Source organism: Xenopus tropicalis, chromosome 1, assembly GCF_000004195.4.
Source record: "Xenopus tropicalis strain Nigerian chromosome 1, UCB_Xtro_10.0, whole genome shotgun sequence".
In the NCBI taxonomy this organism is placed as follows: Eukaryota; Metazoa; Chordata; class Amphibia; order Anura; family Pipidae; genus Xenopus; species Xenopus tropicalis.
The window spans coordinates 65,688,281-65,701,649 of record NC_030677.2 but is presented as its reverse complement, the minus strand read 5'-3'; the positions used below and the strand labels follow the sequence as shown (position 1 = coordinate 65,701,649).

Here is a 13,369-nt window from a genome sequence, read left to right as displayed (position 1 = left end):
ATTTTTTCCCTTTGCCTAAAGTGTTTCCATAAGTTCCCTAAAGGCACTGTGGGTAGTCTTGTGAGTGTTATTGATTGGTTGCTATTGATGTTGCACATTGTAATAGAACAGCATTATTATACATCTTTTCCATTCTGTAAACGGATAAATAATTATTCTATATTATATTTACATGAAAAAGGTACCCTTCCCTTCATTTTCTACTGACCCCTAACCACAAATGTAACCTATGCTCCACTAAAACCCTCAGAGGATTTTAGAGGCCTGTTAAAGGCAGTACAGGTATGGGACCTGTTATCCAGAATGCTCAGGACCTGGGGTTTTCCAGATAAGGGAACTTTTCATAATTTGCATCTCCATAAATTAAGTCTGCTAAAAATAATTTAAATATTGTATAAACCCAATAGGATTGTTTGGCCTCCAATAAGGATTAATTATATCTTAGTTGGGATCAAATACAATGTACTGTTTTATTATTACAGAGAAAAAGGAAATCATTTTTAAAAATTAGAATTATTTTCTTATAATGGAGTCTATGGGAGATGGCCATTCCATAATTTGGAACTTTCTGGATAACAGGTTTCTGGATAAGGGATCCCATACCTGTACTATAAATACATAAGAGAACAAAAAACACCTAGAGACACAAATTACATATCTAAGCTCTGGAGCAGTGCCCCAATGGGGAAATGGTGGTGGTGGGGTTGGACAAGCAGCAGGGGAGCTCACCCTGAAGGCCAGTGTTACATTTATGGAGAATGGCTATTTGTTCTTCTAGATACACATGGCAGCTAAAAGGTCAGTAAGGGTGAGATTTCCTAGTTAATACTCATTTGCTGTCCTAGATCTTCTTAGAACTACAGCTTAAAGACTGGTACAGCATTGTTTTCCTATATCCTTTTTATGAGCTAAGGAAGGCTTAAATTAAAAGAAGTTGGCAACCACTACTCAGGGGAAATGTATGGGGATAGGCCCTCTTCATCCTTTCATCTCACTATGGCTTTAATGCCCAAACAGAATTGTCAATGGGAAAAACCAAACCAATCCCTAACACATTATATCCTTATAGAAAGTTATCACATTTTCAGGACATTCCAGCCGTAATCTCCTGGTATAGAGCATGTTTTTACAATGCTGCCTGTCAGAGTACCATTCCTCATAATCTTTTTAGCAGAATAAATGAATATCTTTATCAAGAGCGATGTTCAGTTATTTGCTAGTATGTAGATAGATATCTGCTTGAAGAAATTCTGCTAATACGGGATAGCTTTGACATGTTTACATACTCAAATGACAGGAAAGGAATTCTGATAACTGGATGCATACTATTATGAAGGGAAAAGTTCACCCTTATAATTTAACTGATTACTGGGACCTAAAGCAGCCTAAGAAATATTAGACCTTATTTATAAAAAGCAAGATAGAGTGTAAAATGCAAAGAAATGGGTCAAAGCACCATATATATGGCTTATTGGCTATAGGCACAGGCCTTTCACTCAAGAATGCTGCATAAAGACCTGTGCCTCTCCCATGAATACAGGCCTGTAAAAGGGGCAGTACACAATACTGACACAAAGTAACTAATTCACACTAAGGGGCACATTTACTTACCCACGAACGGGCCGAATGCGTCCGATTGCGTTTTTTTCGTAATGATCGGTATTTTGCGATTTTTCGGAAAATTGTCACGACTTTTTCGTTGCCATTCCGAATGTTGCGCAAAATCTGGCGATTTTTTCGTAGCGTTAAAACTTGCGCGAAAAGTCGCGCCTTTTTCATAGCCATTCCGAAAGTTGCGCAAAATGTTGCGATTTTTTTGTAGCGTTCGCGCCGAGTACGAAACATTCGGATTCATTCAAGCTTCAGTATCGTGACTTTTCTTGGGCCAGGTTGGAGCTGCAGGGTGCCATTGAGTCCTATGGGAGGCTTCCAAAATCATGCTAAGTCTGAAAGTTTCGCCCGCCGCTTACGAGCGCTCAATACGAAAAAGTCGCGACAAGATACAAGCGCATCGTAATGGCTACGAAAAACTTGCGTTTTTTCGCGCAAATCGTATTGGTAACGAAAAAGTCGCGACAATTTCCGAAGAGTCGTAAAGGCGCCGAAAAAATCGCAAAAAATACGAAAAAGTCACAAAATGTTCGTTTTCCAATCGAAATTTTTCCAATTCGGTTCGGATTCGTGGGTTAGTAAATGTGCCCCTTAGTGAATTAACCCAAGGTGGAATGGAGCCTTGCACCTTGTGTAAAGGGTTGCCTTGTCTTTTGTTACATTTCTTGACTTAAGTCTAATGGCAAAGACAGACAAAGTGCCAGGGAAATACCTTCCCCTCTGGGTTCATTAGATTTGCCACATGTAAAACATGGTACAGACTAATGGCAATTGCTAATTGCTAATGGCAATTTTGGAAGTTGAAGTTCATCAGCAACTAGAGTGCTCGGATCATATATTTTGCAAATGTTATCCCTGGAGTGAGATTAACCTTGCACTGTAATTGGCCAATAGACTTTCCATCCTTGTATTTCACTTCTTTTTTTATTCCTCCTTCACTGACCCCTAAGTAACATGGATGCAAAAATTATACCTTTACACTTAATTTTTTTCTCTTTGCATACCATTCTAAGTAAGACATAAGAAGTGTTATAATTTGGACGTTTTTGAAAAATGGTTTATGTTATATGAGGAAACAAACCTTCCCAGGCAAGTTGGAACCGGTGGGAGAAATCTCTGGCCTAAATCCTCCCCACCTGCTGAATGTGAACTTAAAACATAGCATTTTGGAGGATTCCACACATTAACTCATTCTTCATCCGATTGCTGTCACCTTGACCTTCTGTTTTACTAAATGATTCCTTTCCAGGCATTCCCAACCTGTGGCAGCTGCAGAACTACAACTCATGGAATACGGTATTTGGATGTAGGTCAGTTCAAAGGGCAGCTGCTGATGCATGATAGGGTCGCCATCTGGATAGGAAAAACAGGGAGGCCCATTTATCAATATTCTGATGTTAGTGGTTTTAGTGGTTTTTGAAACGGTTAAAAGCTGATTTCGCTAAAACCAAGAATGCTAAGTAATTTATTAAAACAGCCTAATATAATGGTTTTTACACTTAATAAATTACAAATCTTTCATGTTTTCAAATAAGTGATGTAATCCATGATTTTTAGTGCTAAAAAATACAATTTGTAAACAGAAAAAAGTGAACATTAGTAAATGAGTCCCTATGTGTTTTTTTATGAAATTTCTTAAAGGACAAGTCAACCCAAAATATAAATTATTTGTATATATAACTGGTATTAAAAGCAGTGTTTGCCTGCCATTTTCTATTCTCTGCCCTGGTGGCTCTGACATCTGAAACAGTGTAACACAAGCCAGCAGTCTGACAGACCCATCTTGCTGGAGGAGACTAGCCTTTGCAACATTGTTTAAAAACTAACAACCAGGAGTTCAGCAAATGCTGCTTTTGGCTTCTGGGGTCAGTGACTCCCATTTACACTTGGAAAGAATTGGAAGAAGTATGCAAATAATTCAAAAACTATAAAAAAATGAAGACCATTTGAAAAGTTGCTAAGAATTACTCATTCTATAACATACTGAAAGTAATTTGAAGGTTTATTGGGGGCTATAGCAGAGGGGCCACAGGCTGGACATTCCTTGGTTTATTCATTCATTGCATCACAATGTGATTGTTTGAACTGTGAGTATCATTCTAGAGTTATGAAAAGGACTGAAAGCCTGATATAAACCATAGCACTTAGATACTGGCTTTCTCCTCTAGGGAATGATGAGGGAATGAAAGCTTTACATATCTTGGCGGGAGTGTCATAAACCACTGGATAAAAGGAGCGAGAATGGAAAAGAAAAACTTGACCCAGTATAGAATTTCTCATGCGCCATTGGAATTCAGTGTTGAGTTTTAGCTTCATTGGCCCTGTAAAAACCAGCCACATGGCACTAAGTGTAATATTGTTGCATTACAAAGCCATCTAAAGACGCGCATGTTTTTGTGAAAGCTTCCTAAACATGCTGCTAAATCCTCTAAAATGCGACTTAACTACTTTGGCTTCCGTGGGCACAGCAATAAGCAGGGCAACAGCAAAGGCACAAACAGGGAAAATATGCTGAATGGGCCAACAAATAGGTCTCAGCTGGTTCTTTGGTTCACAGAGATGGGCGCACCGTGAATATCAATCACTGTATTCTCTGCTTTACTGAAAAACCACAATATCTCTTTTCATTCTGCAAGCTCCTTTCCCCAGAGCAATGTCTCTTTATGTCTTTAGATTAGAATGACACCAGCCTCAGTCTGCTTCCGCTGTCTGAAGCGCAGAGAGCTGAAAAACACATTCAACCCTTCGAAAAAACCTCTAACCCACTTTTCTTTTTCCTCCCCAATTCTGTATTCCTCCTGTAAAGCATTTCGCCCTGCAAAAGGCATGTGAATTATAAAGGAAATCAATAGAATGGAGAAAAGCAAAGCTGCAGCCAATTTTATTTGACAAAAAAAGTAAAGTCTGAAAATAAAAACTGGGAAAGCTTTATCTGTGTGAGTCCCAAGCTGGGGTTGGGTTAAGGCTGAAACCTTGCTCACATCAGCTTCATACTGAATATCATCAGCCTTGTAGCCTTCCTATACTGGCTCCTCGCATGGAGTATTTCACATGCATACATTAGGGTTCTCTAGGAATTCTAAGACTTTATTATGGTTTCATATCAGGGGCCGGGCAAGAACAATTCAGTCAGATCTTTGGCTGTAGATAGTTACCCAAACACATGAACTATTCTACTTTCTCATATATAAGAAACATATAGAAGCAATACAACTGATACAGCTCTTTTGGAGTATAAATACCTGTAGTACCTGTAATACCTTCTTTTTATCATTATCATCATTTATTTATATAGCAGTAAATTACACAGCGCTTTACGTTAATTTATAACGAACAGGGATCTTACAGTATAAACAAGTGTATATAGAGTAACCATAGGATTAGAGGGCCCGACTCAAAAAAGCTTACAATCTAATCTTTTCACTGACAAATACAGTGGTTTACAATTTGATTAGAGACGCATACAAGTCAAGTTAAAGCAGTATGTCACTTTCAAGTTAATCTTTATTAAGGCACTAAGGCACCAAGTTGGGACAGGTGCAGTAATTTATAGCAACCAATGAGATGTTTACTTTTAAGCACGTGACCAGGAAATGCTAATTGCTGATTGGTTGGCATAGGTGATAAAAACAGTAACAAAATTTGTACTTTATATTACATAACCCTATATAGAATATCCTGTTATTAGCAGCTAGACCCAATTATACAGCCTAAAGCCCCATATACAATGCATTTGAGCCTAGTCCTTAAACAAGGCCTTTCACCAAAATGAAGATCCAGTACAAGATGTAGAGTGCAGAGCTGACAGGTACAAGAACATAGAGTGTGGGCAAATATACTTTGCTAATAGTTTGTACCAATGGATAATCCCATATTGAAATTCTGCCATGTAGTCAAACGTGTAGCTCTTTACAGGTGCATCCACAAGCATTAGCAGAAGGCGGCAGTTAGCAGCACAACATCTTATGCAGCTTTTGCCCAGAAATTAATCAAAAATAAAACTGAATTACTTTAAATATCATATTTCGTATTAGACAGGGGTGCTGAAAATTCTGCCTTTAAGAAGCAGCTGTAGAGTCCAGGTCATAGGTTCCACATAAACGGTTGATTTAGGGCTTTTCTACAGGAAGCAGTATGGGAAACCTTAATCATTAGCATTAATTTAACTGTGCAAGCCGCACCAGCATTAGTACAGAGAACTTTTAGCAAGGTAAGGTAACTATACTAGGGGCACATTTACTAATCCACGAATCCGAATGGGAAAAATTTGGACTTTTTCGTAGCCGTAACGACTGGCGCGAATTGTCCCGAATTTTTCGTAGCCATTACGATTTGCTCGTATATTGTCGCGACTTTTTCGTATTGAGCGCTCGTAAACGGCGGGCAAACCTTTCAGACTTTGCATGATTTTGGAAGCCTCCCATAGGACTCAATGGCACTCTGCAGCTCCAACCTGGCCCAAGGAAAGTCTCCCATAGGGCTCAATGGCACTCTGCAGCTCCAACCTGGCCCAAGGAAAGTCTCCCATAGGGCTCAATGGCACTCTGCAGCTCCAACCTGGCCCAAGGAAAGTCTCCCATAGGGCTCAATGGCACTCTGCAGCTCCAACCTGGCCCAAGGAAAGTCTCCCATAGGGCTCAATGGCACTCTGCAGCTCCAACCTGGCCCAAGGAAAGTCACGATACTGAAGCTTGAATGAATCCGAAACTTTCGTACTCGGCGCGACGGCTACGAAAAAGTCGTGACTATTCGTGCAAGTCGTAATGCCTACGAAAAAGTCACGTCAATTTACGAAAAAATCGCTAAATACCGATCATTACGAAAAAACACATTCGGACGCTTTTCAGACGTTCGTGGATTAGTAAATGTACCACTAGGTCTAATTGGATACATGCATTTTGTGGTTTCATTCCTGGATGATGTATGCCAGTGGTTCTCAACCTTCCTAATGTTGTGGTGACCCCCAACCATAAAATTATCCCTAAGACCATCAGAAATATGTGTTTTCCGATGGTCTTAGGCGACCCCTGTGAAAGGGTTGTGCGACCCCCAAACGGGTCCCGACCCACAGGCTGAGAACCGCTGATGTATGCAATGTATATTGCCTTAATAAAGTATGAAATAACCCAACCAGTTGCCATTGCTGTTTAGAGTAAAGAGAATAAAAACTAGTTTAAATAACTATGTAAATACTCAACTTAATTTGGCACCACATCTGCTCACATGGTAGAGCTTTATCCTGGCATGGATAAATAGCAGCAGTTATTTTCTTTTAATATAACATGGTCTCATTTTATTGCCAGAGTTAAAGGGGTTGTTTGCCTTTCAATGAGAAGTTGAAGAAATCCAAACAAAATTACCTTAACCGCACACCCGGATGCTTGATTCCTTCACTGCACTGGTGGTGTCTTACGTCAGTCCAGCAAGGTCCCTCTAACAGCAGACAAATTGTAATGAAGCCACGCACACTAGATATATGCAGTTGGGGAGCTTAACCCATTTATTTTGACCACCTTAGATCAACATTTCGGGGGGCACACCCTCCCTTTATCAGTAATATGAAGGGATGGTGTGCCCCTCAGAAACATTGATCTAAGTTAGTCAAAATAAATGGGGTAAGCTCCCCAACTGCATATACCGGTATATAGTGTGCGTGGCTTCATTACAATTTGTCTGTGGTTTCAGTGAGAGACTGATATATTCCTGAATAGAAAAATAAGTAATACAAATAAGAAGTAGCCTCGCAAAGCAATAGTTTTTGGCTGCTGGGGTCAATGACCCCCATTTAAAAATTGGAAAGAATCAGAAGGCAAATAAATAAAAAACTATAAAGAATAAACAGTGAAAACCAACTGAAAAGTTATTTAGAAATAGCTATTCTATAACATACTAAAAGTTAATTGAAAGGTAAACCAATCCTTTCAAGGTCACAGACTGATCTAAAAAACATACAAAATGCATCACCATATAACTCGTGCCTACTATTTCGATCCTAATATTTTCATATTAATTAAATATTCTCATATTGTGATTTAGACTATAGCTAAGTCTTTGTAAAAATATTACAGTATAGCTACGTATTTGCAGCATTGTTTGATTGTGCACCCTATTTCCAAAAATTGTTTTATATATTGATCTAACATACCCAGACTGTATTGTGTGTAGTAATGATATGAAGGGAGGCAAAAACTTCTTGCCAGGTGGCACTCCTGCAGAGGGTAAGAGCTACCCGCAGGATACATTACATGCTCATTGATGGGCTTTGTAACTAGCCATTCTGGATCCTTTACAGAGGTAAGAGGGTGTTCCAGGTGGCTATTTAGAGTGTTCTAGACTCCCTTCCTGGCTCTGCTCCAGTTCGGCTGGATCCTTCCTAATTTGATTCAGCTCAGTTCACTGCTTTTAGGGTTTGTAAATACAAAACTAAATGTATGTTTTTGTTGTTTAAAAATATGCATTGTTCAAAACATGTTGCTGATATATATTTGTATGTCACAGACTACATAAGAAAGACACATTTCAAGTAATTTTACCCACTTTTTTATTTCCATAGATCACTGCTGTCTGTAGAGAAGCTGCACTTTTGGCTCTGGAGGAGGATATTCAAGCTGAGTTTATCATGGGAAGACATTTTGAGAAAGCTCTAGCCATTGTTACACCCAGAATCCCAGATTCACTTATTCAGTTTTATGAGAGATACCAGGAAAAAAGTGGATTTCACACCTTATAGTATTTTTTATTTCTACTGTTGATACATTATTAGACTAAGGGGCAGATTTACTAATCCACGAATCCGAATCCCTAAAGGGAAAAAATCGCATTGGAAACTAACATTTTGCGACTTTTTCGTCGCCGTCGCGATTTTTCGTATTTGTCGTGACTTTTTCGTCATCATCGCGACTTTATCGTATTTTGCGCGACTATTTCGTCACTGTCGCGATTTTTTCGTATTGAGCGCTAGTAAATGCCGGAAAAACCAATCTGATTTTTTGACAACGGTGACGAAAAAGTTGCGGAAAATATACGAAAAAGTTGCAGCGGCGACGAAAAAATTGGACCGTTCGTGGATTAGTAAATCTCCCCCTAAGTGTAACCGGACAGTGTGATTCTTCTTACACTGACCATGTTTTCTTCATTTCACATACGCCATAAAGATAATCTAACATTAGGTATGTAATATTCATGCTTCAAGTTCCTGATTTGCCTGTTCTAAGAAATAAATTCTACTTCTCTTGTATATGTAGCAGACTGGGATGTTTCCTCCATGCAGCACTTATGTTCCCCTTTGTTGGCTTAGCCATGCCTTTGAGATGTGCTTTTTTCTTCATTAAACCTGAATATACTCTTATCCTGGCCATAGAATGAACAAGTGCAGACAACATGGAACTGAAAGCAATATATAAAGAGTCTGTGCATGCAAGTTAATATGGGAGTGAATAAGAATATTTCTGTTGGCACACTCAAGGCTTTTGTTCACCTTTAAATTAACTTTTAGTATGATGTAGGCAGTGATATTCTGAGACAATTTGCAGTTGGTTTACATTTTTAATTTTTTGTGTTTTTTCAGTTATTTAGCTTTTAGTTCCACGGCCCTTCAGTTTGAAATTTCAGCAGCTATCTTGTTGCTAGGGTCTTGTTTCCTTAGCAACCAGGCAGTGGTTTGAATAACAGGCTGAAATATAAAGACAAGCAATAAAAAATAACAATAAAAATAAAATGGTAACCTCACAAAGCAACAGTTTTTTGGCTGCTGTTGTAAGTGAGCCCCATTTGAAAGCTGTAAAGGTGCAGAAGAAAAGGGAAATAATTAAAAAACTATATAATATAAATAATGTAGACCAGATGCAAAGTTGTTAGGAATAGGACATTTTATTACATATTAAAAATTAACTTAAAGAGATACTGACACCAGAAATTAACCCTTTTTTTACATCTATCATAACATTGTCTTTGCATGCTATTATTAATTTTGGCATAAGTATTTGCCCAATGCTTTTGTATCTGATCCCCCATGTTCCTCTATGAGGGGGCTGCCATATTTAAGCAGCAGGAGTCCCTTAGCATTAGAAGCTACAACTGAGAAGGGACAGTCAGGTTGGCAAAACAGTCAGGTTTAGGAACCTCAAGTAACAATTACTTACAAAAGCAGCCTTATTAGCAAAAACGATCAACATGACCCATAGATAACTTTTTATGTACATTCATATTTTGTGTCAGTATCACTTTAAAGGTGAACCACCCTGTTAATGCAACACTTGCACACACCTACATACTACATGGTGCAAACAGTTTTTAAGAAATAAACACAATTTATAGTGTTTAGGCCTTTGCCTTACAAGAAATTGGCTGTGACCTAATCTTGTATATGCAGTACAGATTTGAGTGCATTTATATACTTCTATATATTTTCCCAACTAGACAAAAGGTCAGGGATAGCACTGATGTTAATAAATAAAGCATTGATGTTTACCTTTATTTTTGGGGGGAAGTGCCTTACTCAGAGGTGGGAATTTTAATCACCATGGTTATCACTGAGAGGACAGAAGGGACCACAAATGCTTGTGTGTCATGAGCCTTATTAAAGCCTGGTACATGTCATATTATTGTGTGTCTCCCCATTTTAAGTAACCTTAAGATTAGTACAGGTATGGGACCTATTATCTAGATTGCTCGGGACCTGGGGTTTCCGGGTAATGGACCTTTCATAATTTGGATCACAATACCATAAGTATACTTATACTAAAATATAATTTAAACATTAAACAAACCCAATAGGAATGTTTTGCCTCCAATAAGGATTAATTATATCTTATTTTGGATCAAGTACAAGGTACTGTTTTATTATTACAGAGAAAAAGGAAATCATTTTTCAAAAATAGAATTATTTTCTTATAACGGAGTCTATGGAAGATGTCCAATTTATATTTCAGAGTTTGGGCACTAAATTTAGAATAAAGATTTGCAGCCTTCACAAATGAAGCCTAAGTAAGGTGAACATGGTTTAATATTTTTCTTGTTGAAGGTTTATAATAAAATAATTTTTCCAAGTTTCTAGGAAACTATACCCCTGAACACTGTAGGTCTCAAATGGAAAACCCTACTTCGTCTAAATAAACCATTTTCATACAAATATACTTTTAGTAGTATGTGTATTTGGGTAATCCTAAATAGAAAATTTCCCTCCTGGGATCATAGGATTCACAGTGCATATAAACAAGCCAAGGCACACATACATGCTAGGCCCCATCAGCCAATGAATGCACAGAGCTTTGTCTTTTGCTCCCACACATCTTCCTGTTAGAGCTGCATTATTTCTGCTCATGTGATCTCTGAGGGAGCACACAGCCCATCACTAAATGGTGGATCAAGGGAAAGGATTCAATAGGGCAATATTTACTGATATATTGTAGTTTGGTAAGATTCTTTAACAGGCCACTAAATATGATATAAACTATCTGTTGGTTAAGTATTCATTCTGGGGGTATAGTTTTCCTTTAAGAGTTACATATTGATGGCAGTGTTCTTAATACCTGTGCTAAAGAAGCAGCACCTGAACACAATCAACGTAATAATAACCTTATTTAATCCTGGAACCTCCTGTTTCCTGTGTTTGATCCGGTGTTTACCCCTAGTCTAATTACTAGTGCACAGGCCCAAGCAGGATTTAAAACACTGGAACTGCCATTGTACAAATATTTACTTAAAAAATCAACAAATTAGTCTGCAGCACTACACAAATGAGAGTCGAAGAATGCAATAAATTGGTAACAGAAGCAATAGAGGAAGACATTGGCTTTGCATACTCGTGATCTAAAGAACTGTCTAACTTACAGAACTCCAGCTGTTGGAAACTGTAGCTCCCAGCAGCCTCAGTCAGCAATAGAGATACTTAGCACTCATATCAGCTGATGGGCCAGAAGGTCGTCATCCCTGTTGTACTAGTTCTGCTCTGCCATGACTCTGACTGGAATAAACATCACACACAAATGACTCCTGAGTTAAAATGTGGTGACGCGTTTGCTTTTGGGTTAGAATTTGGGATCAAGGACTTTGTTTAACTATTCTAAAAGACTGATTGAAATAAAAATGTATTCCTCATCCCTAAACTGAATAGAAGCTCTGTATCCATGGAAGAGTGATGTTTAAAGGTCCCTTAGACCGATTCGGCAGCTTGTCGAATGACAGGAATGACAGGCCCGCCCTACCAATATCTGGGCTGAAATTGGGCAGATCTGGATCGGACAGGTTTAAAAATTTAGTCGGATGGGGGGCCGCATCGGCCTGTTGATGCAGTCCCCGAACGGCGGACGCCTATACCCGTCATCATAATTTGATCATTTGGCCCCAGGGCCAAACGACCAAATTAGCCTGATATCGCCCACCCATAGGTGGGGATATCGGAAGAAGAACTGCTCCCTTGGCGGATCTTAGCGTGTATGGCCACCTTTAAGCCTAAATGACAATTTTTTTAGCAAAAACGTAGCTCACATCTGCTGCTGCCATTTTTTGCATTACATACACAGATTTATCAACATTCTGATTTCTGTGACATTAGAGGTAACTTATTTCCACTCATTTCAGCTAAAATCACGAATGTCTAGTCATTTATTAAAAGATCTGTATTAAAAAAAGCACAAACAAAGTAAAATGCAGTATGAAAATTAAAAGAACAACAAATTTTTCATGGTTTTTACATTTTCCTATGAATCTTCGTGGACTTGAAAAACCCCCTGAAAACCACAAATTGAAAAAAAATTTGCCTAGGACAACTCCCATTGACTTCTACATGACCTCAGCAGCTTTTAGATGGCAAAGTTTTGTATAATTGATTTTCATGGTTTTGGCACCTAATAAATGGCAACAAAACCAAGTTGAGTTTTAGCGCAAAAAAACACGGATCATAAAAAATAAAAACTAATTGGTAAATGCCCCCCTTAGGGTATCCCAGGTGCTCTTATGGGAGCACACAGTCAAAGATGACAAGTTAGAAGCCTCAGAATGTAGTGTTGGTTTATCGATACTGGTCTTTTCAGGATTAATGCTCAGCTAAATAGTGCTCACCTACTCTTGCTGGTATAAGAAAAACCTTTCATAAGGTTCTCATAACTTGATTAAAGACCATGTTAAGATGGACATTATCTTCAGAGCAGTAATAACTGAAATCTTGTGTTCTAGTTAGGTGACTAATTAATATTTCTACAACTGGCCATGGAGGCTAAATAATGCCATACATTTTTCAAAGGTTCTGTTGTTTTATCTTGGGTAATTTTACTTTTTTGTTGCTGCGTCAGCTCACAACTGTAACTGTGTCCTATTGAATTAGGTGGCCACTGCCACACACTTCTAGTTTAAGGGGTTCTTAGCCTTAAAATACATTAGAACACATGGCAAATTGGCATTATGACTGCTTATCTAATCTTTCAGAAAACAGTGGTGGTTAAAGTAATCTATGTGGTCAATTGAGCATTTCTTAGCAGAGGTCTGACTGGCATCACCACACGCGCTAAAAGTACCACTTTTGACTATAACTCAACATAACTGAGCATGGCTGTGCTCTAATTATACTGGAGAGAGAGAGAGAGAGAGAGAGAGAGAGAGAGAGAGAGAGAGAGAGAGAGAGAGAGAGAGAGAGAGAGAGAGAGAGAGAGAGAGAGAGAGAGAGAGAGAGAGAGAGAGAGAGAGAGAGAGAGAGAGAGAGAGAGAGAGAGAGAGAGAGAGAGAGAGAGAGAGAGAGAGAGAGAGAGAGAGAGAGAGAGAG

The 13,369-nt window shown here is 38.6% G+C and overlaps 1 protein-coding gene across 1 annotated transcript in view; it reads left to right on the top strand.

Annotated features, from left to right (window-relative positions):
- spata5 (spermatogenesis associated 5) overlaps positions 1-8,848 on the top strand; it is a 231,069-nt gene extending 222,221 nt beyond the window's left edge. Inside the window, exon 16 of the mRNA XM_004911116.4 lies at positions 8,165-8,848. Within this exon, the coding sequence (XP_004911173.2) occupies positions 8,165-8,341 (177 nt within the window). The 3' untranslated portion in view covers positions 8,342-8,848. The remainder of the gene's footprint in view (positions 1-8,164) is intronic.
- Positions 8,849-13,369: the final 4,521 nt, after the last annotated feature.